At 54.9% G+C, this 24,926-nt stretch overlaps 1 protein-coding gene across 1 annotated transcript in view; it reads left to right on the top strand.

Moving 5' to 3' along the window:
- Positions 1-312: 312 nt before the first annotated feature.
- Positions 313-24,926, top strand: part of LOC140716061 (sodium-coupled neutral amino acid transporter 3-like) — a 72,519-nt gene continuing 47,905 nt past the window's right edge. The window contains 5 exon segments of the mRNA XM_073028747.1: positions 313-702; positions 18,142-18,321; positions 19,660-19,744; positions 21,376-21,494; positions 22,224-22,298. Of these exon segments, the coding sequence (XP_072884848.1) occupies positions 18,224-18,321; positions 19,660-19,744; positions 21,376-21,494; positions 22,224-22,298 (377 nt within the window). The 5' untranslated portion in view covers positions 313-702; positions 18,142-18,223.

Below are 24,926 nucleotides of genomic sequence, written 5' to 3'. Positions count from 1 at the left end.
CAAGACATGCTGCGGGCGCCGTGAGTAACGCGCGCAAAGTGAGAGGGAGAGAGAGGGGGGGCAGCACCGCCCGGCGGGCCGAAGGGGCCCGTTCCCTATGTGGTCACCATTGAGCTAAACTGTATCACTTCGGTAACTCCACTCTGAGCTGGGGGGTGGTCCTGACAGAGCGGGGAAGGGGGAGAAAGGGGGTAACCCTGGGATCTTCCTGTACACTCCTCCCACCCCCCACCAAAGCAATTCCTCTAGCTGAGGCTGCGAGGCGAGATCCTCCGAGGAGCAGAGTTGCGTCAGAAACTGATGTAATCGGAAACGGGCTCTTTCAGAGACGGCTCAGTCTAAGGCGCAACAGCCGTGCGCGCGTGTGTGTGTATATATATATATGTGTGTGTGTTTCTTGGTACGATTTCAGAGTACGAAAACATATATATATATATTTATATACAGATATATACATATATATACACACACACGCTCCCAAGCTTCCCGCGCCGCCGCCGTTCCGGGACGGGACCCCGCTCGTGTGGACTCTCCAAGGCAGGGCAGGGGCAAACTTTTCGCAAAAGTTTTCCCTCAGACTTTTTCCTTTCTCGGGAATCGCGACCACGTGTCAAGTCCGGCTGCAGAAGGATCGCGGAGGGGTTCAAGCTTAACCCCCCCCTCCCCCTCACCTGTCCCACCGAGCGGGAGCCTGCGGAGAGAGTGAGTGAGTTGCTGTTGTGTTTCTGTGGGGAGTTTTGAATCAGCCCCGGGTTGATCCCGGTTCTCTCAATTCCGGCGTGGACTGGGATCGTACTGTGCTTTCTTGGGGGTAGCTGGGACCTCTCGCCGCCTCCTCTCTCTCTATATATATCTCCCTCCCTCCCTCCCCCCCCCCCTCTCTCTGATTCACACGTGGCCGAACGAGTTATGTGGCCTTAAAGGCCGCTTCCTCGCCTCCTAACTTTAGTCCTGTTACCCCCCTCAACCCTAATTATAAGGATACTGAGGTCAATGGGACTTCTCCCCCCTTGACGCTTACCCAAACTCCACCGGCCCTGTCGGCGGTTCTCGGATGTTTGGCCTTCAAGTGCTCTGGAGGGAGAATTTTGCTTGCTTCCCCCTCCCCATCCTGCCCCCCTCCCTTCCTCCCCCTAACCTCACACCCTCCCCCTTCCTCCCCTCTCCCTCCACCCTCCCCTCATTACACCCTCTCTCCCTTTCTCCTTCCCCCCTCACTTCCTGCCCCATTCCTTCCCTCACTCCCTGCCCCCTCTCTTCCCCTACCTCCCCCACTCTTACCCCTCCCACACCCCACTCCTTTCTCTTCCCACTCCCCCTCCATCCATTCACCTCTCTCCAACTCCCCCTCTCCCTTTCTCCCCCCTCTCTCCTCCCTTCCCCTCTTTCCCTCCCCTCTTCCCCTCCTTCACCTCTCATCTCTCTTCCCTCCGCCTCTCCTCCTCTCCCTCCACCTCTCTTACTCCTCCCACCCTCCATCCTCTCCCGGGCCTCTCCTCCCTCTTTTCCTCCACATCCCCTCTCTCCTCTTTGGTCTTTTCCTCTTGCCTCACCCTCTCTCCCCTTCCCCATCTCCCACCTCTCCTTCCGACCATGGAGGGTGGTCAGGTATGGTCCATCTCGACATTGCCCGATAAATGGACGATACGGGGGGGGGGGGGGGAAGCAAGGGCCAGAGAGTTGACTCTTGGGGTGGGGGCCATTGGTGTTGACGTGATGGGCATTAACACACTATAGGGAAAGTTAAGATGAATAATATTAGACTTTCAAAGGAATAGGCGAATGGGGTTGAAGATAAGGTCATTAGTGTTTAAGTTAATGTAGTTAATGTTAGATTAACGGGGCTAGTGTTAGGTTAATGGAGGTGGATAGGGTTAGTGTTTGGTTAATGGGGTTAGTGTTAGGTTAATGGAGTTACTGTTAGGTTAATGGAGGTGGATGGGGTTACTGTTAGGTTAATGGGGTTAGTGTTAGGTTAATGGAGTTACTATTAGGTTAATGGAGGTGGATGGGGTTAGTGTTAGGTTAATGGGGTTAGTGTTAGGTTAATGGAGGTGGATGGGGTTACTGTTAGGTTAATGGGGTTACTGTTAGGTTAATGGGGTTAGTGTTAGGTTAATGGAGTTACAATTAGGTTAATGGAGGTGGATGGGGTTAGTGTTAGGTTAATGGGGTTAGTGTTAGGTTAATGAGGTTACTGTTAGGTTAATGGAGGTGGATAGGGTTAGTGTTTGGTTAATGGGGTTAGTGTTAGGTTAATGGAGTTACTATTAGGTTAATGGAGGTGGATGGGGTTACTGTTAGGTTAATGGGGTTAGTGTTAGGTAAATGGAGGTGGATGGGGTTACTGTTAGGTTAATGGGGTTACTGTTAGGTTAATGGGGTTAGTGTTAGGTTAATGGAGTTACTGTTAGGTTAATGGAGGTGGATGAAGTTAGTGTTAGTTTAATGGGGTTAGTGTTAGGTTAATGGGGTTGGCGTTAGTGCTTTAATGGGGTTGGTTCTGTACTCACTGGAATTCAGAAGAATGAGATAGGAAGTCATTAGAACCCATCAAATATTGAAAGGCCTGTTTCGTATAGTGGGGGGGGGGGGGGGGGTCCAGGACCAGAGGGCACTGCTTCAGAGGACAAAGACGCCCCTTTAGAACAGAGATGAGGAATTTATTGTGCCGGAGGGGTTGAGTCTGTGGAATTCTTTGTCACAGGTGGCTGTGGAGGCCAAGTCTTTGGGTATATTTAAAGTGGAGGTTGATGGGCTCTTCCTCCAAGAAGACCGCGAGCTTGTCATAGGGTTTGGGGGCTTGCGTCATAGCCTTGTGTGGTGGCTCTTGGTAGGGTCACCCACGCCAAACAGGTCAGACGAAGAGTGGTCCACCGGTCCTCCAACAGCCCTGACTGGTCAAACAAAACGGTTACAGAAACAGCAGTGAAGAATCCTTCTACATCGGAGAGTGACGGTGTGGGCAGACGGACCCAGGCGGGGGACTTGCAGTGTTGCTCTAAAATGCCATCGGCATAACCTGATAGGTCCTTGATTCGTCAGGGGTGCCAAAGGTTGTGGGGAGAAGGCAGGAGAGTGGGCTTGAGAGGGACAAGCCATGATCGAGTGGCAGAGTACTTCCATATTTGATAGGTTCCAGTGAGACCCCATGCACCCTTCTACATTAGGGATTTGTGCATAATCAATCGCACATCGTGAAACGCAATTCTGATTTTTTTTGAAGCGTTGACATGGGGAGGGCAGGAGATGTTGTCTGTATGGGCTTCTCTTGGAACTTTGACGTCCTGCGCGGTAGCCTGGTCTGGGAGCTGAGACCTTTTGGGGTCTAGGGTTCCCGGGCGGGTAGGAGAAAGGAGGCGGAGGGTGGTCACGGGAGATTGTTTCTCCGGACTGGAGGCCTGCGACAAGTAGTGTGCTCCTGGGATCAGGTGTCGGGCTGGTGCAGTAGGCCGAACCAAAGATAGGTTTAGTATTACTGAACCTGAACAAGTTACAATTACTGAACAAAGTTTACGTTGTGAACTTTGCTGTTTTGTGTCAAGGACAGTGAAATACATAAAACTATAAATTATAATAAATATACAGCATATTACAAATTAAGTAATGCAAAAGCGAGCAGAGATAGTGGGGTAGTGTTCATGGGTTCATTGCCTGTTCAGAAATCGGATGGCAGAGGGAGGGGAAGGAGCTGTTCCTGAATCGGTGAGTGTGTGCCTTCAGGCTCCCGTACCTCCTTCCTGATGGCAGCAATGAGAAGAGGGTGTGTCCTGGGTGGGGAGGGTTCTTCTTAATGGGTGCTGCCTATCTGAGGCGTCGCCGTCTGAAGATGTCCTCGATGATGGGGAGGGATGTGCCCGTGACGGAGTGGCTGAGTTTATGACCTTCCGCAGCCTTTCCCGATCCTGGGCTCCGGACCGGACGGTGATGCGACCCGATAGAACTGTTTGCTGCAGTTCCGATCCCGAACTCCTGGTGGAATATAGCCGCTGGCACGCACGGGTCGGGCCAGGCCCGGGTCAGGCCTTCACAGATGTCGGCAGGCAGAGCTTTGAAGCTGCTCACCCCCGATCAGGATTGGCGTGCGTTCCCTCGACTTCCCACAATCACAGGCCGCCTGGCCTCACAGACGCTGAGTGTGAGGGACCACTCAAGATAGTGATGGGTGGGGGGGGGTTGGGGGTGGATCAGCAGGATTTGCAGCAGGATCTCGGAAGTGGGCCGAGGGATGGCAGACAGAGTTTAATTCGGACAAGTGTGAGGTGTCGAGCTTTGGGGAGTTAAGCCGGGGCAGGACTTGTGCAGCGAATGGCTAGGGCCCTGGGGGGTGTTGTCGAACGGAGAGACCTCGGCGTACGGGCACGCGGGTCCCCAAAAGTGATGGCGCAGGCCGACAGAATGACGAAGAGAGAAAAAGTTTAAAAGTGAACTTTATTATCAAACTGTGTACGTCAGTCACCATATACAACCCGGAGATTCATTTTCTTGTGGGCGTGCTCAGCTAATAGTAACTACAACAAGGTCAGTGAAAGACCAGAAGACAACAAACTGTGCAAATGCAAATATAAATAAATAACGAGAACATGAGATAAAGAGTCCTTAAAGTGAGAAGGATGGGCAAGTGAGTGTAGTTATCTCCTTTGTTCAAGAGCCTGATGGTTGAAGGGTAGTTGAACCTGGTAGTGCGAGTCCTGAGGCTCCTGTACCTTCTACCTGATGGCAGCAGCGAGAAGAGAGCCTGGTCTGGGTGGTGGGGGTCTCTGATGATGGATGCTGCTTTCCTATTACAGTGTTTCATGTAGATGTGCTCGATGGTTGGCAGGGTTTTACCCGTGAAGGCGTTTCGGTCAGAATATCGCGTACAGGAGTTGGGACGTTGTATTAAACCCGTAGAAGAGTCCGCTGAGACCGAACACTTGGTTCTGTGTGCAGTTCCGGCCACCCGGATACAGGGTGAAAGTCATTAAGCTGGGAGGGGTGGCAGGAAAGATTTGCCGGGACCGGAGATTTTGATGAGAGATCGGACGGGCAGGGACTGATCTTCCTGGGGCGAGCGAGGCCGAGGACAGACGTTGGTTGTCAGTCGCATGCAGCAATGGCAGGAGACCTATGTGGGAGAGTGCCCCTTCCTCCGGGGCTGCTCCACTCTCTCAGCCTGGTCCAGTGTCTTCCTTGGTTGCAGTGGATGACCGTGACGTCTCCTGTGCCTCGTCTCCTCTTCGCTCTCCGGGGAGCGTCGCCGTGCCAAACTCCCGGCCGTCGGACCTCACGGTGGATCTCAGCCGCCCGCCACCCCCCCCCCCCCCCCCCCCCAGGTCTGCCGGAGCTGACTTCGCGTGCTAGGACAGGCAGGTCCCTACCCCACCTGGGTTGACTACCCTCACCTGGTTTAGCCCGTCTGTCAAAGTGTTGTACCCGGGTGCGGCCGCTGTCACACGCAAACAGCCACTTGGAACCACAGGTGAGAGCTGAGTGGCTGGTGGGGACCAGAGGTGGGAGAGCTGCCCCAGAATCAGCCCCATCGCCAGAGGGGCTACCCCGAGGTTATAACACCATTGATAGAGTCTTTGCCTCAGGGCAGGGCAGTCTAAACCTTGTCCACCCAGGATTAAGGTGAGATGGGACAACTCCTTCACACGGAGGGTGGTGGCGTCAGAGGAAGTGGCAGGGGCAGGTTCATGGGCAGGAGAGGTTTAGACTGCCCTATCAGCCAAGAACAGCCTCCACACCACGGTGAGGCCGTGCCCTGTCCACACTCTGGTACGGGGCAGAACGCTGGCGCGCGACAGGGAACGAGCGTGCCCGGCTGTCGTCGTTCCACTCCAGGAGCCGCTAGAAGACCCTCGGCGTTTTCCCGCCACGCCCTACTCCCTCAGTGTCGCCAAGACCACCACCATCATGAGGGAACGTTGGAGAAGGATTGGGCACGGGAGAGGCCAACTCCATCACCAAGACCACTTCCTGCTCACTGACTTCCACGGAAAAGGAAGAACCCGAAAGAATGAATGGCAGAACCTTTAGAACCTCAAAGACCCCCCTCCCTCACCCCTGCACAAGTGGCAAGCGTCAACCCTCTCCCCCCTCCTGCTCCAGCAAAAGCAGCAGACCCCCCCACCCCCATGTAAGCAATAGCAAAGCCCCCAGAGTCCGTCAGAAACTACTGTCCACCCCAACACTCCGACACCTCCCCTCACTATCGAGGGGGAGAGACGGTGGGCGGGGGGGGTGGGGGGAGCTGATGGCTCGCTGTTTCGAACAAGAGAAAGATCTGCAGGCCAGGCAGCGTCTTTGCAAACGACTACAGTCGACGTTTCGGGCCAAGACCGGGTCCTGACAGAGGGTCTCGGCCCGAAACGTCGACCGTACTTTCTCCCGTAGGTGCTGCCTGGCCTGCCGCGCTCCCCCAGCGTTTTGTGTGTGTGTGTTGCCCGCGGCTTCGATGTCACAATCTGCCGCAAAGCTTGTCCGGGTTCTGAGCTCCGCGCGCTGCTTCCGAGATGATGAGGGGTGAAGGTGGGAGTCCATGTTCAGGGGTTAGGGTTTGAGTCGAGGCAGTGAGCCCCTTTGAGAGCATGTGACCAAATTGGGAGTAATTTAAAAAAGTCTCGTGCCACGGTAACTTTGAGCAGAGATGATAATTAATGAATTAGTTACACTAATTATGGACTTTATTTTTTTTTTAAAAAGAGTCCATTTGCTTATTTATGTGTACTTATTGTTTGGCCATTAGTAAAATATAACAGACAGAATCATTATAGAAATGTTCAAAAATTATTAATATTGATCTTTAAAAATGACTTGAAATATAACATAATTTCTAAATAGTATTGCTATCGTCCCTTGTGCAATGTACGAAATTATAAACTTTGGTGCCCTTTCATAAAAGATCCAAGGACAGAAAAATAACACATTTTACTAATAGACTTTAGTTGCCACAGCAACGGTGACAAACATCTCCGGGGTTGTAAAAAGATCATTTGCTGTCACATTTGGCAGTAAAGGGAACCGTGGTGCACAGCGCAGAGGTTACAGCACCAGCGACCGGGGTTCAACTCCTGCCGCCGGTCGTACGTTTATTCCCCCCCCCCCCCACCTCATGACGGTGTGGGCTCCCCCCAGTTTCCTCCCCCAGTCCAAAGATGCACAGATTCGGGTTGGTAAGTCTCTGGGCGCGCTGTGTTGGGGCTGGAAGAGTGGCGACGCTCTGCCTCCCCCCCCCCCCCCGGGGCACCCTGGATCACCCCCAGGTGATCACTTCGGTAAGACTGTACGCAGGTCCCCCCCCCGGAGATGAGCGGGAATTGGAGCTCAGATGTACACTGAGATAGACAGCCAGCAGGGGAATTATAGAGTCTGCCCCCGTCTATTCCAGTCCCTGATGGAGGGTCCCGACTCTTCGTCCCCCTCCGAAGATGCTGAGTTTCCCTGGCGATTGCAGTGTTCAGCTTTTGTTTGGGGGTAATAAATTCAGGTGGGGTTGAAGTGACTTCGGGCTGAGGGAAAGCGATGGCGTCCCGCTCAATGTACCTGCTGACACGTGGTGGCTTCCAGAGCAACTCGTGTTCAGTAGCTAGAATGTCTGACCCCGGGAGTGTGTGATGGGACGGTGTGGAGGGAGATTCACTCTGTGTCTGACCCCGGGAGTGTGTGATGGGACGGAGTGGAGGGGGTTTCACTCTGTGTCTGACCCCGGGAGTGTGTGATGAGACGGTGTGGAGGGAGTTTCACTCTGTGTCTGACCCCGGGAGTGTGTGATGGGACGGTGTGGAGGGAGATTCACTCTGTGTCTGACCCCGGGAGTGTGTGATGGGACGGTGTGGAGGGAGATTCACTCTGTGTCTGACCCCGGGAGTGTGTGATAGGACGGTGTGGAGGGAGTTTCACTCTGTGTCTGAACCCGGGAGTGTGTGATGGGACGGTGTGGAGGGAGCTTCACTCTGTGTCTGACCCCGGGATTGTGTGATGGGACAGTGTGGAGGGAGCTTCACTCTGTGTCTGACCCAGGGAGTGTGTGATGGGACGGTGTGGAGGGAGATTCACTCTGTGTCTGACCCCGGGAGTGTGTGATGGGACGGTGTGGAGGGAGTTTCACTCTGTGTCTGACCCCGGGAGTGTGTGATGGGACGGTGTGGAGGGAGCTTCACTCTGTGTCTGACCCCGGGATTGTGTGATGGGACAGTGTGGAGGGAGCTTCACTCTGTGTCTGACCCCGGGAGTGTGTGATGGGACGGTGTGGAGGGAGCTTCACTCTGTGTCTGACCCCGGGATTGTGTGATGGGACGGTGTGGAGGGAGCTTCACTCTGTGTCTGACCCAGGGAGTGTGTGATGGGACGGTGTGGAGGGAGCTTCACTCTGTGTCTGACCCCGGGAGTGTGTGATGGGACGGTGTGGAGGGAGTTTCACTCTGTGTCTGACCCCGGGAGTGTGTGATGGGACGGTGTGGAGGGAGCTTCACTCTGTGTCTGACCCCGGGAGTGTGTGATGGGACGGAGTGGAGGGAGTTTCACTCTGTGTCTGACCCCGGGAGTGTGTGATGGGACGGTGTGGAGGGAGCTTCACTCTGTGTCTGACCCAGGGAGTGTGTGATGGGACGGAGTGGAGGGAGCTTCACTCTGTGTCTGACCCCGGGAGTGTGTGATGGGATGGTGTGGAGGGAGCTTCACTCTGTGTCTGACCCAGGGAGTGTGTGATGGGACGGTGTGGAGGGAGATTCACTCTGTGTCTGACCCCAGGAGTGTGTGATGGGACGGTGTGGAGGGAGTTTCACTCTGTGTCTGACCCCGGGAGTGTGTGATGGGACGGTGTGGAGGGAGTTTCACTCTGTGTCTGACCCCGGGAGTGTGTGATGGGATGGTGAGGAGGGAGATTCACTCTGTGTCTGACCCCGGGAGTGTGATGGGATGGTGTGGAGGGAGTTTCACTCTGTGTCTGACCCCGGGAGTGTGTGATGGGACGGTGTGGAGGGAGTTTCACTCTGTGTCTGACCCCGGGAGTGTGTGATGGGATGGTGAGGAGGGAGATTCACTCTGTGTCTGACCCCGGGAGTGTGATGGGATGGTGTGGAGGGAGTTTCACTCTGTGTCTGACCCCGGGAGTGTGTGATGGGACGGTGTGGAGGGAGTTTCACTCTGTGTCTGACCCCGGGAGTGTGTGATGGGACGGTGTGGAGGGAGATTCACTTTGTGTCTGACCCCGGGGGAGTGTGTGATGGGACGGTGTGGAGGGAGTTTCACTCTGTGTCTGACCCCGGGAGTGTGTGATGGGACGGTGTGGAGGGAGCTTCACTCTGTGTCTGACCCCGGGGGAGTGTGTGATCAGTGTAAAACTGTAAATGCCCAGGTCTTCCTGGGTAATGTGGGATATCAAGTTTCAGGAATTGTTCAGAAAAGTTCTTGCAGTTGTGGTCTTCTGTGCTGAGAATGAACCAGAAGGCTGTTTGATCATTAACCTTCACTGGAAGGCCACTGAGGCAGTGGTTAGAGTTACGGGGGGTGGGGGGAGCGGGCTTCGCTGTTCCCTTGGAAACGTGAATCAGAATCAGGTTTATTATCACTGACATACGCCGTGAAATGTGTTGTTTTATAGTGCAATACGAAAAAATGCTAAATTACATATAATTATAATTTAAGATAATCAAAGTTTAAAAAAAAACAAAAGTATGAATTAACATGTGCGATTTAAAAAATTTTCATTAAAATAATAAAATTAAAATGTATTACAAAATAAAATATAAAAATTATTTTAAAATTCTGTAACTGATCAGTTACTGTGGAGTTGTAGGGGGTTGGGAACAGAAGTGCCAGAACAATTGGTGGAAAGGTTATGGAGTCGTATGTCATTAAGACTTCAGACAAAGGTGGGGACCAAAAGGTGGGTCTAACGTCGTGACCTATGTATATTTCAGTGCAAGAAGAGCTCTGGGTGTGGATTAGTACATGGAATTGTGATATTAGTGAGTTGGTTGAGTGGGGGCAGGACTGGCAGCTCAATATTCGGGGTTCCGTTGTTTTCGACGTGACAGAGCCGGAGGGATTAAAGGAAGGGAAAATGTCGCGGCAGTGCCGAGTCAGGAGAGGCTGGAGAACTCACCTGGCCAGGTGTTATGGGGGGAACTGAGAAGTAAGTAATGTACGACCATGTTAATGGAGCTTTATCACAGATCTGAGAGATTGAGAGGAACGACTTTGCAGACTGCTGTTGTTGCAGCAGGCGATTTAAACTTTCTGCATTTCGACTAGGAATATGCTCTGGAAAGTTTCCTTAATCAGTATATAGAAGTCCCAAGGAGAGAGAGTGCGATACTTGATCTCCTATTAGGGAATGAGACAGAGCAGGTGCCAGAAGTTTCCGTAGGGAAGACTTGGCACCTAGTGATCATAATGCCATTAGTTTCAAAGTAAATATGGTGCAGGGGTTGAGATTCTGAACTGGAGAAAGGCCAGAGCTGATGGTATCAGAAATGATCTGGCAAGCGTGGACTGGGACGGGCTGCTTTCTGGCAAAGGTGTACTTGGGAAGTGGGAGGCCTTCAGGAGTGAAATGTTGAGAGTGCAGAGCTTGTATGTTCCCGTCGGACTAAAAGTTTACGGAACTTTGGTTTTTTTTTTGAGAGGTTGAGGCCCCGGTTAAGAAAAATAAGGAGATGCACAGCAGATATAGGCAGGTAGGAATGAATGAGGTGCTTATGGAGTGTAAGAAATGCAAGGCAACACTTAGGAGGAAGAAAGGGGGACAAAAGAAGGGATGAGGTTGCCCTAGCAGACAAGGTGAAGGAGAATCCCAAGGGCTTCTACAGATAAGTTCAGAGCAAAATGATTGCGGGGGACAAAATGGCCCTCTGGAAGATCAGGGTGGTAATCCGTGCGTGGAGCCAAATCAGACGGGGGAGATCTTAAAATTAATTCTTTGCATCTATATTTACTCAGAAGACAGACACAGAGGAGGACCAAAGGGGCACCAACTTTGTGGACCCTGTACAGACTACAGAGGAGGAGATGTTGGCTGTGTTGAGGCAAATCAGGGTGAATCCCAGGGTGCTCCCTTGGAGGAGGCAAGTCCAGAAATCGCAGGGGCTCCTGCAAAGATATTTAAATCACCCTTAGAGACAAGTGAGGAGACGCAAACGCTGTTCTGCTGTTTACGAAAGCTCTAATATAAACCAGGAAATCATAGACCAGTGAGTCTGACAGCAGTTGTGGGGAAGTTATTAGAAGGGGCCGCATAAGTAAGTACTGGGATTGAATTCACTGATTAGTGATAGCTTTGCGCGTGGTAGGTTGTGTCCAAACAGTCTGATAGAGCTTTTCAAGGAAGTTGCCAGGAAAGTTGATGAAGGCAAGGCAGTCGATGTTGTCTACGTGGACTTTAGCGAGGCGTTTGACAAGATCCCGCACGGGAGTTCGGTCAAGAAGGCTCAGTCGCTCTGCATTCAGGCTGAGGTGGTAAACGGGACCAGTCATTGGCTCAGTCGCTCTGCATTCAGGCTGAGGTGGTAAACGGGACCAGTCATTGGCTCAGTCGCTCGGTCGCTCGGCATTCAGGCTGAGGTGGTAAACGGGACCAGTCATTGGCTCAGTCGCTCTGCATTCAGGCTGAGGTGGTAAACGGGACCAGTCATTGGCTCAGTCGCTCTGCATTCAGGCTGAGGTGGTAAACGGGACCAGTCATTGGCTCAGTCGCTCTGCATTCAGGCTGAGGTGGTAAACGGGACCAGTCATTGGCTCAGTCGCTCTGCATTCAGGCTGAGGTGGTAAACGGGACCAGTCATTGGCTCAGTCGCTCGGCTCGCTCGGCATTCAGGCTGAGGTAAACGGGACCAGTCATTGGCTCAGTCGCTCAGTCGCTCGGCATTCAGGCTGAGGTGGTAAACGGGACCAGTCATTGGCTCAGTCGCTCAGTCGCTCGGCATTCAGGCTGAGGTGGTAAACGGGACCAGTCATTGGCTCAGTCGCTCAGTCGCTCTGCATTCAGGCTGAGGTGGTAAACGGGACCAGTCATTGGCTCAGTCGCTCAGTCGCTCGGCATTCAGGCTGAGGTGGTAAACGGGACCAGTCATTGGCTCAGTCGCTCGGCATTCAGGCTGAGGTGGTAAACGGGACCAGTCATTGGCTCCGTGGGAGAAACCAGAGGGTGGTAGTAGATAGTTGCCTCTCGAACTGGAAGCCTGTGACCAGTGGAGTGCTGCGGGGATCGGCACTGGTCCGTTGTTGTCTGTTTCAACGGTCTGGACGATAATGTCCGCTTGCTGAGGGAATCGGGCCCGCAGCCTGATGCCGGTGGCCGGAGGTGGGGACGTCGTAAACGGTGTGCGAGGAAGCGGGAGCGAGGTGAGAGGGCAGGAATCCGTGCCAGGAAAAATGCAAAGCCCTAGCTCTCCAATGGACATTAAATTGGACTACATCTGTGGTAACGAAATACTCGGCGGGAGTACAGAAACGGACGGAATCCCAGACGCCACCATTCAGCTGATTATTTATGTAACATCGGACTACCAACCCACTGAGCTATGCTGTGCCTACTGACTTGTTTACTTATTGTAATGCCTGCACTGTTCTGTGTACTTTATGCAGTCCTGGGTCGGTCTGTAGTCTAGTGTAGTTTTTGTGTTGGTTTACGTAGTTCAGTGTAGTTTTTGTATTGTTCACGTAGCACCATGGTCCTGAAAAACGTTGTCTCGTTTTTACTGTTGTTACGAACCCCGTAACTGGGTCACTTACCAGCAAAGATAGAGAGGTCCGTTGAAGTCTGATGGTACTATTTCTAACAGTATTTATTGATAAAAATACACAAAAATAATATCAATGCAAACATACAGATAATACACGTCGTCAATACTAAATCTAAAAGCGCGGGTATAATAATAATCAATAAGAAATAGCTCTATCGTTGTCTAGGGGATAATGTATTGTCCGATGGAAATATAAAAGTCACTCAAGTTCATTTAGGCTGCAGCTTTTGGTTGGAGAGAGAGACGGGGTTTAGAACTTGCCTGTTTTCCTTTCTATGATGTCGATCCTTCGAAATGTCATTGGTGTCCTTTTCCTTTTAGCAAAGCCGTCTTCCGTGGTCAGTCCCACCAATTCTGAGGCAAATGGAAAAGGACGCACGTGGGCTTTCCACCGGCTTTCGCTATTACGCTGTCACGGGATTTCGGTCGTTTCTCCTGGTGCGTCTGAAAGGGGTTGTTCCCCAGACCCTCTTTTATCCTTACTCACGGGGTCTCAGATGTCAATCAGGTTGGGAGGATGCCATCCCCCCAACCAGCCCACGTTGCTCATTCCTTGAGGACGTCGATGAATAGCGCAATGCTCAATACACAATTCCGTCTCCAAGAGACAATGGCCGGTTCCCGTAGCTTTGTATCGCTGAGGGGCCAGGACATTCCAAACCCCCTGTGGATTCTGCGTCTCTCTCTCTCATTTCCTGGGTCTCCTGACCTGACTTAATAGCGATCTTGCGATTCTCAAAAACGAGGGGGGACACAGGCGTAACACTGTATACTGTACCTGCAGTTATGGTCGAAATGACAATAAAAGTGACTTGACTAGATCAGAGAATTTGCAGACGACACCAATATGAGGGTTGTAGTGGAAAGCAAGGAAGACGATCCGATCTTGCGGCAGGATCTGGACCAGTTCGAATTCTCTCCATGGTACATCTGTAGAAACTTTTCAGGGACGTATGGTGGGGATTGTCGGTCACTGTGTAACACTGGCGTACAGTACCGGTGGGTACGGGTCTGTCTCTGTGTGACACCGGGGTACGGTACTGGTGGGGACGGGTCTGTCTCTGTGTGACACCGGCGTACAGTACCGGTGGGTACGGGTCTGTCTCTGTGTGACACCGGCGTACAGTACCGGTGGGTACGGGTCTGTCACTGTGTGACACCGGGGTACGGTACCGGTGGGGACGGGTCTGTCTCTGTGTGACACCGGCGTACAGTACCGGTGGGTACGGGTCTGTCTCTGTGTGACACCGGGGTACGGTACCGGTGGGTACGGGTCTGTCTCTGTGTGACACCGGGGTACGGTACCGGTGGGGACGGGTCTGTCTCTGTGTGACACCGGGGTACGGTACCGGTGGGTACGGGTCTGTCTCTGTGTAACACCGGGGTACGGTACCGGTGGGTACGGGTCTGTCTCTGTGTGACACCGGGGTACGGTACCGGAGGGTACGGGTCTGTCTCTGTGTGACACCGGGGTACGGTACCGGTGGGTACGGGTCTGTCTCTGTGTAACACCGGGGTACGGTACCGGTGGGTACGGGTCTGTCTCTGTGTGACACTGGGGTACGGTACCGGAGGGTACGGGTCTGTCTCTGTGTAACACCGGGGTACGGTACCGGAGGGTACTGTTCTGTCTCTGTGTGACACCGGGGTACGGTACCGGAGGGTACTGTTCTGTCTCTGTGTGACACCGGGGTACGGTACCGGTGGGGACGGGTCTGTCACTGTGTGACACCGGGGTACGGTACCGGTGGGGACGGGTCTGTCGCTGTGTGACACCGGGGTACGGTACCGGTGGGGACGGGTCTGTCAGTGTGTAACACCGGGGTACGGTACCGGTGGGGACGGGTCTGTCGCTGTGTGACACCGGGGTACGGTACCGGTGGGGACGGGTCTGTCAGTGTGTAACACCGGGGTACGGTACCGGTGGGGACTGTTCTGTCTCTGTGTAACACCGGGGTACGGTACCGGAGGGGACGGGTCTGTCAGTGTGTGATACCGGGGTACGGTACCGGTGGGGACAGGTCTGTCAGTGTGTGACACCGGGGTACGGTACCGGTGGGGACGGGTCCGTCACTGTGTGACACCGGGTTACGGTACCGGTCGGGATGGGGTCTGATAATAGTTTATGACTTTGTACATTGTTCCTTTTAAGAATCGGGGCAGGTCTTGTCGGTGTTGATGAGTGAGTGTGAGTGTGTGTGTGTGTGTGTGTGTGTGTGTGTGTGTGTGTGTGTGTGTGTGTGTGTGTGTGTGTGTGGCAGGTTTCCCCTTGCTGGCTGTGGCTCTTGGTGTGAATATGAGAGAGAGACACACACCCCTACACACAGGAACACTGAGCCAGACAGACAGGGTCAGTGGCACACAGAACCACACATACACACGCAGACACACAGGTAGGTGGGAGTTGGGCTGCATGGTGGTTTTTACGGTACCTGTGACATGGGTTCAAATCCTGCCGTTGCCTGTCTGGGGTGTGTACGTCCTCCCCGTGTCTGCGTGGGTTTCTCTGGGCGCCCTGCTTTCTCACATTCTCCATCGATGTACCAGTTAGCAGGTTAGCGATTACATTTGGGGGAGGGGGGGGGGCGGTTGCTAGGCTCGAAGAACTGATTCCATCTCAGATCCCCATAAATTAATAATTTGTATATAAAAGGACCTGAATTATCAGCTCAGCCCTCAGTTATATACCTGGTCCGTGATAAAGGTTCAGAACACCAAAAGTAACAATCTGGCACTTTAATTCCATTGTTTACTGAATAAACAGAGCTTATATGAGAATCGAGTGTATTGAAGTCACTTGCGTTTGCCGAGAGTTATAAATAGTGCATAGATAATGCTTCTCATGTTTGTATGACAGCTGCCCAGAGGAACGATGTGTCATGTGATCACTGCTGGCAGTGTGGAGGGACTTTCACTCTGTGTCTGACCCCGGGAGTGTGTGATGGGACGGTGTGGAGGGACTTTCACTCTGTGTCTGACCCCGGGAGTGTGTGATGGGACGGTGTGGAGGGAGTTTCACTCTGTGTCTGACGCCGGGAGTGTGAAATGGGACGGTGTGGAGGGAGTTTCACTCTGTGTCTGACCCCAGGAGTGTGTGATGGGACGGTGTGGAGGGAGTTTCACTCTGTGTCTGACCCCGGGAGTGTGTGATGGGACGGTGTAGAGGGAGCTTCACTCTGTGTCTGACCCCGGGAGTGTGTGATGGGACGGTGTGGAGGGAGTTTCACTCTGTGTCTGACCCCGGGAGTGTGTGATGGGACGGTGTGGAGGGTGCTTCACTCTGTGTCTGACCCCGGGAGTGTGTGATGGGACGGTGTGGAGGGAGTTTCACTCTCTGTCTGACCCCGGGAGTGTATGATTGGACGGTGTGGAGGGAGCTTCACTCTGTGTCTGACCCCGGGAGTGTGTGATGGGACGGTGTGGAGGGACTTTCACTCTGTGTCTGACCCCGGGAGTGTATGATGGGACGGTGTGGAGGGAGATACACTCTGTGTCTGACCCCGGGAGTGTGTGATGGGACGGTGTCAAGGGAGTTTCACTCTGTGTCTGACCCCGGGAGTGTGTGATGGGACGGTGTGGAGGGAGTTTCACTCTGTGTCTGACCCCGGGAGTGTGTGATGGGACGGTGTGGAGGGAGTTTCACTCTGTGTCTGACCCCGGGAGTGTGTGATGGGACGGTGTGGAGGGAGTTTCACTCTGTGTCTGACTCCGGGAGTGTGTGATGGGACGGTGTGGAGGGAGTTTCACTCTGTGTCTGACCCCGGGAGTGTGTGATGGGACGGTGTGGAGGGAGATTCACTCTGTGTCTGACCCCGGGAGTGTGTGATGGGACGGTGTGGAGGGAGATTCACTCTGTGTCTGACCCCGGGGAGTGTGTGATGGGACGGTGTGGAGGGAGTTTCACTCTGTGTCTGACCCCGGGAGTGTGTGATGGGACGGTGTGGAGGGAGTTTCACTCTGTGTCTGACCCCGGGAGTGTGTGATGGGATGGTGTGGAGGGAGATTCACTCTGTGTCTGACCCCGGGACTGTGTGATGGGATGGTGTGGAGGGAGTTTCACTTTGTGTCTGACCCCGGGAGTGTGTGATGGGGCGGTGTGGAGGGAGCTTCACTCTGTGTCTGACCCTGGGAGTGTGTGATGGGACGGTGTGGAGGGAGATTCACTCTGTGTCTGACCCCGGGAGTGTGTGATGGGACGGTGTGGAGGGGGTTTCACTCTGTGTCTGACCCCGGGACTGTGTGATGGGACGGTGTGGAGGGACTTTCACTCTGTGTCTGACCCCGGGAGTGTGTGATGGGGCGGTGTGGAGGGAGCTTCACTCTGTGTCTGACCCTGGGAGTGTGTGATGGGACGGTGTGGAGGGAGATTCACTCTGTGTCTGACCCCGGGAGTGTGTGATGGGACGGTGTGGAGGGGGTTTCACTCTGTGTCTGACCCCGGGAGTGTGTGATGGGACGGTGTGGAGGGAGTTTCACTCTGTGTCTGACCCCGGGAGTGTGTGATGGGACGGTGTGGAGGGAGTTTCACTCTGTGTCTGACCCCGGGAGTGTGTGATGGGACGGTGTGGAGGGAATTTCACTCTGTGTCTGACCCCGGGAGTGTGTGATGGGACGGTGTGGAGGGAGTTTCACTCTGTGTCTGACCCCGGGAGTGTGTGATGGGACGGTGTGGAGGGAGTTTCACTCTGTGTCTGACCCCGGGAGTGTGTGATGGGACGGTGTGGAGGGAGCTTCACTCTGTGTCTGACCCCGGGAGTGTGTGATGGGACGGTGTGGAGGGAGCTTCACTCTGTGTCTGACCCCGGGAGTGTGTGATTGGACAGTGTGGAGGGATACTCACTCTGTGTCTGACCCCGGGAGTGTGTGATGGGACGGTGTGGAGGGAGATTCACTTTGTGTCTGACCCCGGGAGTGTGTGATTGGACGGTGTGGAGGGAGTTTCACTCTGTGTCTGACCCCGGGAGTGTGTGATGGGACGGTGTGGAGGGAGATTCACTCTGTGTCTGACCCCGGGAGTGTGTGATGGGACGGTGTGGAGGGAGCTTCACTCTGTGTCTGACCCCGGGAGTGTGTGATGGGACGGTGTGGAGGGAGCTTCACTCTGTGTCTGACCCCGGGAGTGTGTGATGGGACAGTGTGGAGGGAGATTCACTCTGTGTCTGACCCCGGGAGTGTGTGATGGGACAGTGTGGAGGGAGATTCACTCTGTGTCTGACCCCGGGAGTGTGTGATGGGACGGTGTGTCATAGACAGGTGAGTCTGCAGATTCATGGTCCTACCTGAAGTCTCAGTTGTTAGTGTGAGGGATGCGATCACTGGAGACGGGATATGATTCCGGTCAGGATGTCTGCAGGAATTTGACCTGTCCACTCTTTCCACCTGAGCATTACTGAAACCCCTGTTCTCATTCCAGCCCAGGGTGTTCCTGAATTCCTGTTGTCCCTGAGCAAGACGTCAGCGGATTCTGGTGGAAGCGACGCACGTAAGGCAACAGAATGGAGATGGAACGGTTATCATGGGAGGACGTGGATGCGCCGGAGAACCTGGACAACGAAAGTGTGGTGACCAATGAAAAACTGATATATGCAGACAGGTGAGTGAAGACCCTCCCCCCCCCACTGTCTCTCCCCTCTCTCTGCACCCCCCATTGACCCCGTACTCCATCGTACTCTTCTCTCACTCATCCGCTCCCCCATCACTCTGTGTCTGACCCCGGGAGTGTGTGATGGGACGGTGTGGAGGGAGCTTCACTCTGTGTCTGTCCCCGGGAGTGTGTGATGGGACGGTGTGGAGGGAGCTTCACTCTGTGTCTGTCCCCGGGAGTGTGTGATGGGACGATGTGGAGGGAGCATCACTCTGTGTCTGACCCCGGGAGTGTGTGATGGGACGGTGTGGAGGGAGCTTCACTCTATGTCTGACCCCGGGAGTGTTTGATGGGACAGTGTGGAGGGAGATTCACTCTGTGTCTGACCCCGGGAGTGTGTGATGGGACGGTGTGGGGGGAGTTTGACTCTGTGTCTGACCCCGGGAGTGTGTGATGGGACGGTGTGGAGGGAGCTTCACTCTGTGTCTGACCCCGGAAGTGTGTGATGGGACGGTGTGGAGGGAGATTCACTCTGTGTCTGACCCCGGGAGTGTGTGATGGGACGGTGTGGAGGGAGCTTCACTCTGTGTCTGACCCCGGGAGTGTGTGATGGGACGGTGTGGAGGGAGTTTCACTCTGTGTCTGACCCCGGGAGTGTGTGATGGGACGGTGTGGAGGGAGTTTCACTCTGTGTCTGACCCCGGGAGTGTGTGATGGGACGGTGTGGAGGGAGTTTCACTCTGTGTCTGACCCCGGGAGTGTGTGATGGGACGGTGTGGAGGGAGCTTCACTCTATGTCTGACCCCGGGAGTGTTTGATGGGACAGTGTGGAGGGAGATTCACTCTGTGTCTGACCCCGGGAGTGTGTGATGGGACGGTGTGGAGGGAGCTTCACTCTGTATCTGACCCCCGGGAGTGTGTGATGGGTCGGTGTGGAGGGAGCTTCACTCTGTGTCTTACCCCGGGAATGTGTGATGGGACGGTGTGGAGGGAGATTCACTCTGTGTCTGACCCCGGGAGTGTGTGATGGGACGGTGTGGAGGGAGCTTCACTCTGTGTCTGACCCCGGGAGTGTGTGATGGGACGGTGTGGAGGGAGCTTCACTCTGTGTCTGACGCCGGGAGTGTGTGGTGGGACGGTGTGGAGGGAGTTTCACTCTGTGTCTGACCCCGGGAGTGTGTGATGGGACGGTGTGGAGGGAGCTTCACTCTGTGTCTGACCCCGGGAGTGTGTGATGGGACGGTGTGGAGGGAGTTTCACTCTGTGTCTGACCCCGGGAGTGTGTGATGGGACGGTGTGGAGGGAGATTCACCTTATAACCACTGTCATCCGTTTCTTTTACCACAGTTACGAGCCATCTGAATCTACGGCAACAGAGTGCCAGGAGTTCTTGCCTCACTCCTCTGGGAAAAAGCCAATCGAGTTTACAGATGTAAGGAATCCTCTGCTGGCTGGAGTGTTCAAATCTGGATAATGGCCTGTAGCTTCCCACTGAAGAACAGCCTGTTATGTTGGGAATTCCCGTTCGGAAAAACCTGGTGGATGATTAGGGGCTGTGTGTGGCACAGGCCGTGTGTACCCATCTGAGTTTTTCGAGGAAGTTATTGTGGAGAGTAGGGTTATGGCTGTTGTCCACCTGGATGTTAGTAAATGCCTTCGATGAGCTCCCTCATGGCAGGCTGATTCTGAAGGTTGATGCACGGTGTCTGTGGTGATTTGGAAGCTCCAGCACCATCGTTTCATGTTTTCCATTCACCATTCTGTCTCCTCTTCTCCTCACCTACCCAATACCATGGGATAGGAGATATTGGAGCAGAATTAGACCATTTGGCCCATCGAGTCTGCTCCGCTATTTCATCATGGCTGAACCATTTTCTCTCTCAGCCCCCAGTCTCCTGTCTTCCTCCCGTATCCCTTCAGGCCCTGACCAGTCAAGGATCTATCAACCTCTGCCTTAAACATACCCAAAGACTCGGCCTCCACAGCTGCCTGTGGCAATGAATTCCACCGATTCACCACCCTCTGGCCAAAGAAAAATTCCTCCTGGTCGCCACCCCCCGCTGTGCCCTCTGGTCTTACACTCCGCCACCATGGGAAACATCCTCTCCACATCCACTCTGTCGAGGCCTTTCAACGATCAGTAGGTTTCAATGAGGTCACCCCTCATTCTTCTGAATTCCAGTGAGCAGGGGCCCAGAGCCATCAAACGCTCTTCAGGTGGCGAGCTGTTCAATCCTGGCATCATTTGAACCCTCCCCAATGCCAGCGCATCCTTTCTATGATAAACTGTTAACAATACTTCTAAGTGTGGCCTTACCAGTGCCTTATAAAGCCTCAACATCACTTCCCTCTGGCGCCCCTTCTCCCTCCCTGTCTCCTCTCCTATCAGATTCCTCTTTCTTCAACCCTTCACTCTTCCACCTATCACCTCCCAGCTTCTTACATCATTCCCACCCTGCTCTCACCAATCGCCAGTTAAATTGGACTCCCCTCCACCTGTACCTTCTCATTCTGCCTCCCTACCCCTTCCTCTCCAGTCTTGGCCTGAAACTTCATTCCTCTCCAAAGTCGCTGGCCTTCCTGCTGAGTTTGTGTGTGTGTTAGAGTGATTTGGATTCAGAAGTTAGAAGATTAGTTTTGTTTGTCCACCGAGTGCATTGTTTGCGTCAAATCCGATCTGCGAGGAGTTGGCTGACTGACCCTGACCCGTACGTCTTTGGGAGGTGAGAGGAAACTGGAGCCACTGCTGTTTCGTCAGTCAGCTGGATGTGGCAGTGGAGTCATGAGTCAGCAGAGGGAGGAGCACACATACCGATGCTCAGCCACAGACAGGGGGGGTTCCCTAGTTCGACAAGAGCGGTTCACCCACCAGCCTCTGGGTGGTGGTTCCTGACACACGGATATTCGCGGTATCCGTCCCTGACCGCTCGCAGAGTCCCAGCCACAGGGCGGGGAGGACAGGGCACGGAGTTTGGGAGTGACATTTCCGCTGTGCGAGGCCTGGGTTGGGGTTGTGGAAATGGAGCTCGGGCACTGATCGGATCTCTGCTCCACCCTCTGCAGCAGTTCGAAGGGAAGACCTCGTTCGGGATGTCCGTCTTCAACCTCAGCAATGCCATCATGGGCAGTGGGGTCCTGGGCCTGGCCTATGCCATGTCCAACACTGGCATTGTGCTCTTTGTGTAAGTCTGCGTCCACCATCCCGGGCGAGGGGCGGGCACTGGGTCAACGTGGTCAAATAGGACTCGCTACAACCACAGAGATGTTCCCAGCCCATGACATTACTGATCCGTGACATCACCAGTGAAATCACCGGCCTTGTCGCAGCTGAAATTACTGCTTCCTAATGACATCACTGATGATGTCACCAGAATGTCATTAATGCCCCATGGCATCGATGACATCATTCACCCTCATCATTGGGCCATGACATCACTGATTATGACACCAGCCTGTGACATCTATGGCCAATGACAGCTGCAGTCACTGACTACTTCACTGTATTACCAATGACATCACCAGGCAGGGACATCACTGATGACATCACCAATGGCATCATTGTATTAGCACATCACAGATGACATCAAAGGGCTCTATTTTCCATCATTCACAGTGATTGGCTTAAACACTGATGACATCACACGCGTCCTCTCCCCCTCCACAATTCATTCCAATACAGTGGAGGAGGAGACCATTCAGCCCATCGAGCACATGCAGTGCCAATGCTGTCAATGAGTAAGAGTGGCTGGATCTCCCTCAGACAGGTGGAATAGGAGGAGGTGTGGGGAAGACAGGGTGAGACCCCAGGGATGCGGGGCTGGGAGAGGACCCATCGGGCTGGGGATGGGGTTCCTGTTGGGTGCAGTGACCGAACGTTGGTTCTCTCTCCGCCTACCCCCAACCCCCTCCAGGATCCTCCTGATCTGCATCGCCCTGCTGTCTGCCTACTCCATTCACCTGCTGCTCAAATCTGCCGGCTTCGTTGGTGAGTATCATCCCCGTATCTGAGAGCCCTCGCTCCCCGACACCCTCCCTATCTCCGTAAATCCCTCCCTCCCCATCTCCGTAAGCCCCTCCCTCACCTACACCCCTCCCCATCCCCGTAAACCCATCCCTCCCCTACACCCCTCCACATCTCCGTAAACCCATCCCTCCCCTACACCCTCCCCATCTCCGTAAACCCATCCCTCCCCGACACCCTCCCCATCTCTGTAAACCACTCCCTCCCCAACACCCCTCCCCATCTCCGTAAACCCCTCCCTCCCCTACACCCCTCCCCATCTCCGTAAACCCCTCCCTCCTCTACACCCTCCCCATCTCCGTAAACCCATCCCTCCCCTACACCCCTCCCCATCTCCGTAAACCCCTCCCTCCCCTACACCCCTCCCCATCTCCGTAAACCCCTCCCTCCCCTACACCCCTCCCCATCTCCGTAAACCCATCCCTCCCTTACACCCTCCCTATCTCCGTAAACCCCTCCCTCCCCTACACCCCTCCCCATCTCCATAAACCCCTCCCTCCCCTACACACCTCCCCGTCTCCGTAAACCCATCCCTCCCCTACACCCTCCCTATCTCCGTAAACCCCTCCCTCCCCTACACCCCTCCCCATCTCCGTAAACCCCTCCCTCCCCTACACCCCTCCCCATCTCCGTAAACCCATCCCTCCCCTACACCCCTCCCCGTCTCCGTAAACCCCTCCCTCCCCTACACCCCTCCCCATCTCCGTAAACCCCTCCCTCCCCTACACCCCTCCCCATCTCCGTAAACCCATCCCTCCCAGACACCCTCCCTATCTCCGTAAACCCCTCCCTCCCCTACACCCCTCCCCATCTCCGTAAACCCCTCCCTCCCCTACACCCCTCCCCGTCTCCGTAAACCCATCCCTCCCAGACACCCCTCCCCGTCTCCGTAAACCCCTCCCTCCCCTACACCCCTCCCCATCTCCGTAAACCCATCCCTCCCCTACACCCCTCCCCATCTCCGTAAACCCCTCCCTCCCCTACACCCCTCCCCATCTCCGTAAACCCCTCCCTCCCCTACACCCCTCCCCATCTCCGTAAACCCATCCCTCCCTTACACCCTCCCTATCTCCGTAAACCCCTCCCTCCCCTACACCCCTCCCCATCTCCATAAACCCCTCCCTCCCCTACACACCTCCCCGTCTCCGTAAACCCATCCCTCCCCTACACCCTCCCTATCTCCGTAAACCCCTCCCTCCCCTACACCCCTCCCCGTCTCCGTAAACCCATCCCTCCCAGACACCCCTCCCCGTCTCCGTAAACCCCTCCCTCCCCTACACCCCTCCCCATCTCCGTAAACCCATCCCTCCCCTACACCCCTCCCCATCTCCGTAAACCCCTCCCTCCCCTACACCCCTCCCCATCTCCGTAAACCCATCCCTCCCCTACACCCCTCCCCATCTCCGTAAACCCCTCCCTCCCCTACACCCCTCCCCATCTCCGTAAACCCCTCCCTCCCCTACACCCCTCCCCATCTCCGTAAACCCATCCCTCCCTTACACCCCTCCCTATCTCCGTAAACCCCTCCCTCCCCTACACCCCTCCCCATCTCCATAAACCCCTCCCTCCCCTACACACCTCCCCGTCTCCGTAAACCCATCCCTCCCCTACACCCTCCCTATCTCCGTAAACCCCTCCCTCCCCTACACCCCTCCCCGTCTCCGTAAACCCATCCCTCCCAGACACCCCTCCCCGTCTCCGTAAACCCCTCCCTCCCCTACACCCCTCCCCATCTCCGTAAACCCATCCCTCCCCTACAACCCCTCCCCATCTCCGTAAACCCCTCCCTCCCCTACACCCCTCCCCATCTCCGTAAACCCCTCCCTCCCCTACACCCCTCCCCATCTCCGTAAACCCATCCCTCCCTTACACCCTCCCTATCTCCGTAAACCCCTCCCTCCCCTACACCCCTCCCCATCTCCATAAACCCCTCCCTCCCCTACACACCTCCCCGTCTCCGTAAACCCATCCCTCCCCTACACCCTCCCTATCTCCGTAAACCCCTCCCTCCCCTACACCCCCTCCCCATCTCCGTAAACCCCTCCCTCCCCTACACCCCTCCCCATCTCCGTAAACCCATCCCTCCCCTACACCCCTCCCCGTCTCCGTAAACCCATCCCTCCCAGACACCCCTCCCCGTCTCCGTAAACCCCCTCCCTCCCCTACACCCCTCCCCGTCTCCGTAAACCCATCCCTCCCCAGATACCCCTCCCCCGTCTCCGTAAACCCCTCCCTCCCCTACACCCCTCCCCGTCTCCGTAAACCCATCCCTCCCAGACACCCTCCCCGTCTCCGTAAACCCCTCCCTCCCCTACACCCCTCCCCGTCTCCGTAAACCCATCCCTCCCAGACACCCCTCCCCGTCTCCGTAAACCCCTCCCTCCCCTACACCCCTCCCCGTCTCCGTAAACCCTTCCCTCCCAGACACCCTCCCCGTCTCCGTAAACCCCTCCCTCCCCTACACCCCTCCCCGTCTCCGTAAACCCATCCCTCCCAGACACCCTCCCCGTCTCCGTAAACCCCTCCCTCCCCATCTCCGTAAACCCCTCCCTCCCCATCTCTGTAAACCCCTCCATCCCCTACACATCTCCCT

This window comes from Hemitrygon akajei, chromosome 24, assembly GCF_048418815.1.
Source record: "Hemitrygon akajei chromosome 24, sHemAka1.3, whole genome shotgun sequence".
NCBI lineage: Eukaryota > Metazoa > Chordata > Chondrichthyes > Myliobatiformes > Dasyatidae > Hemitrygon > Hemitrygon akajei.
The sequence above is the reverse complement of the archived record's forward strand: the minus strand, read 5'-3'. Positions and strand labels throughout refer to the sequence as shown.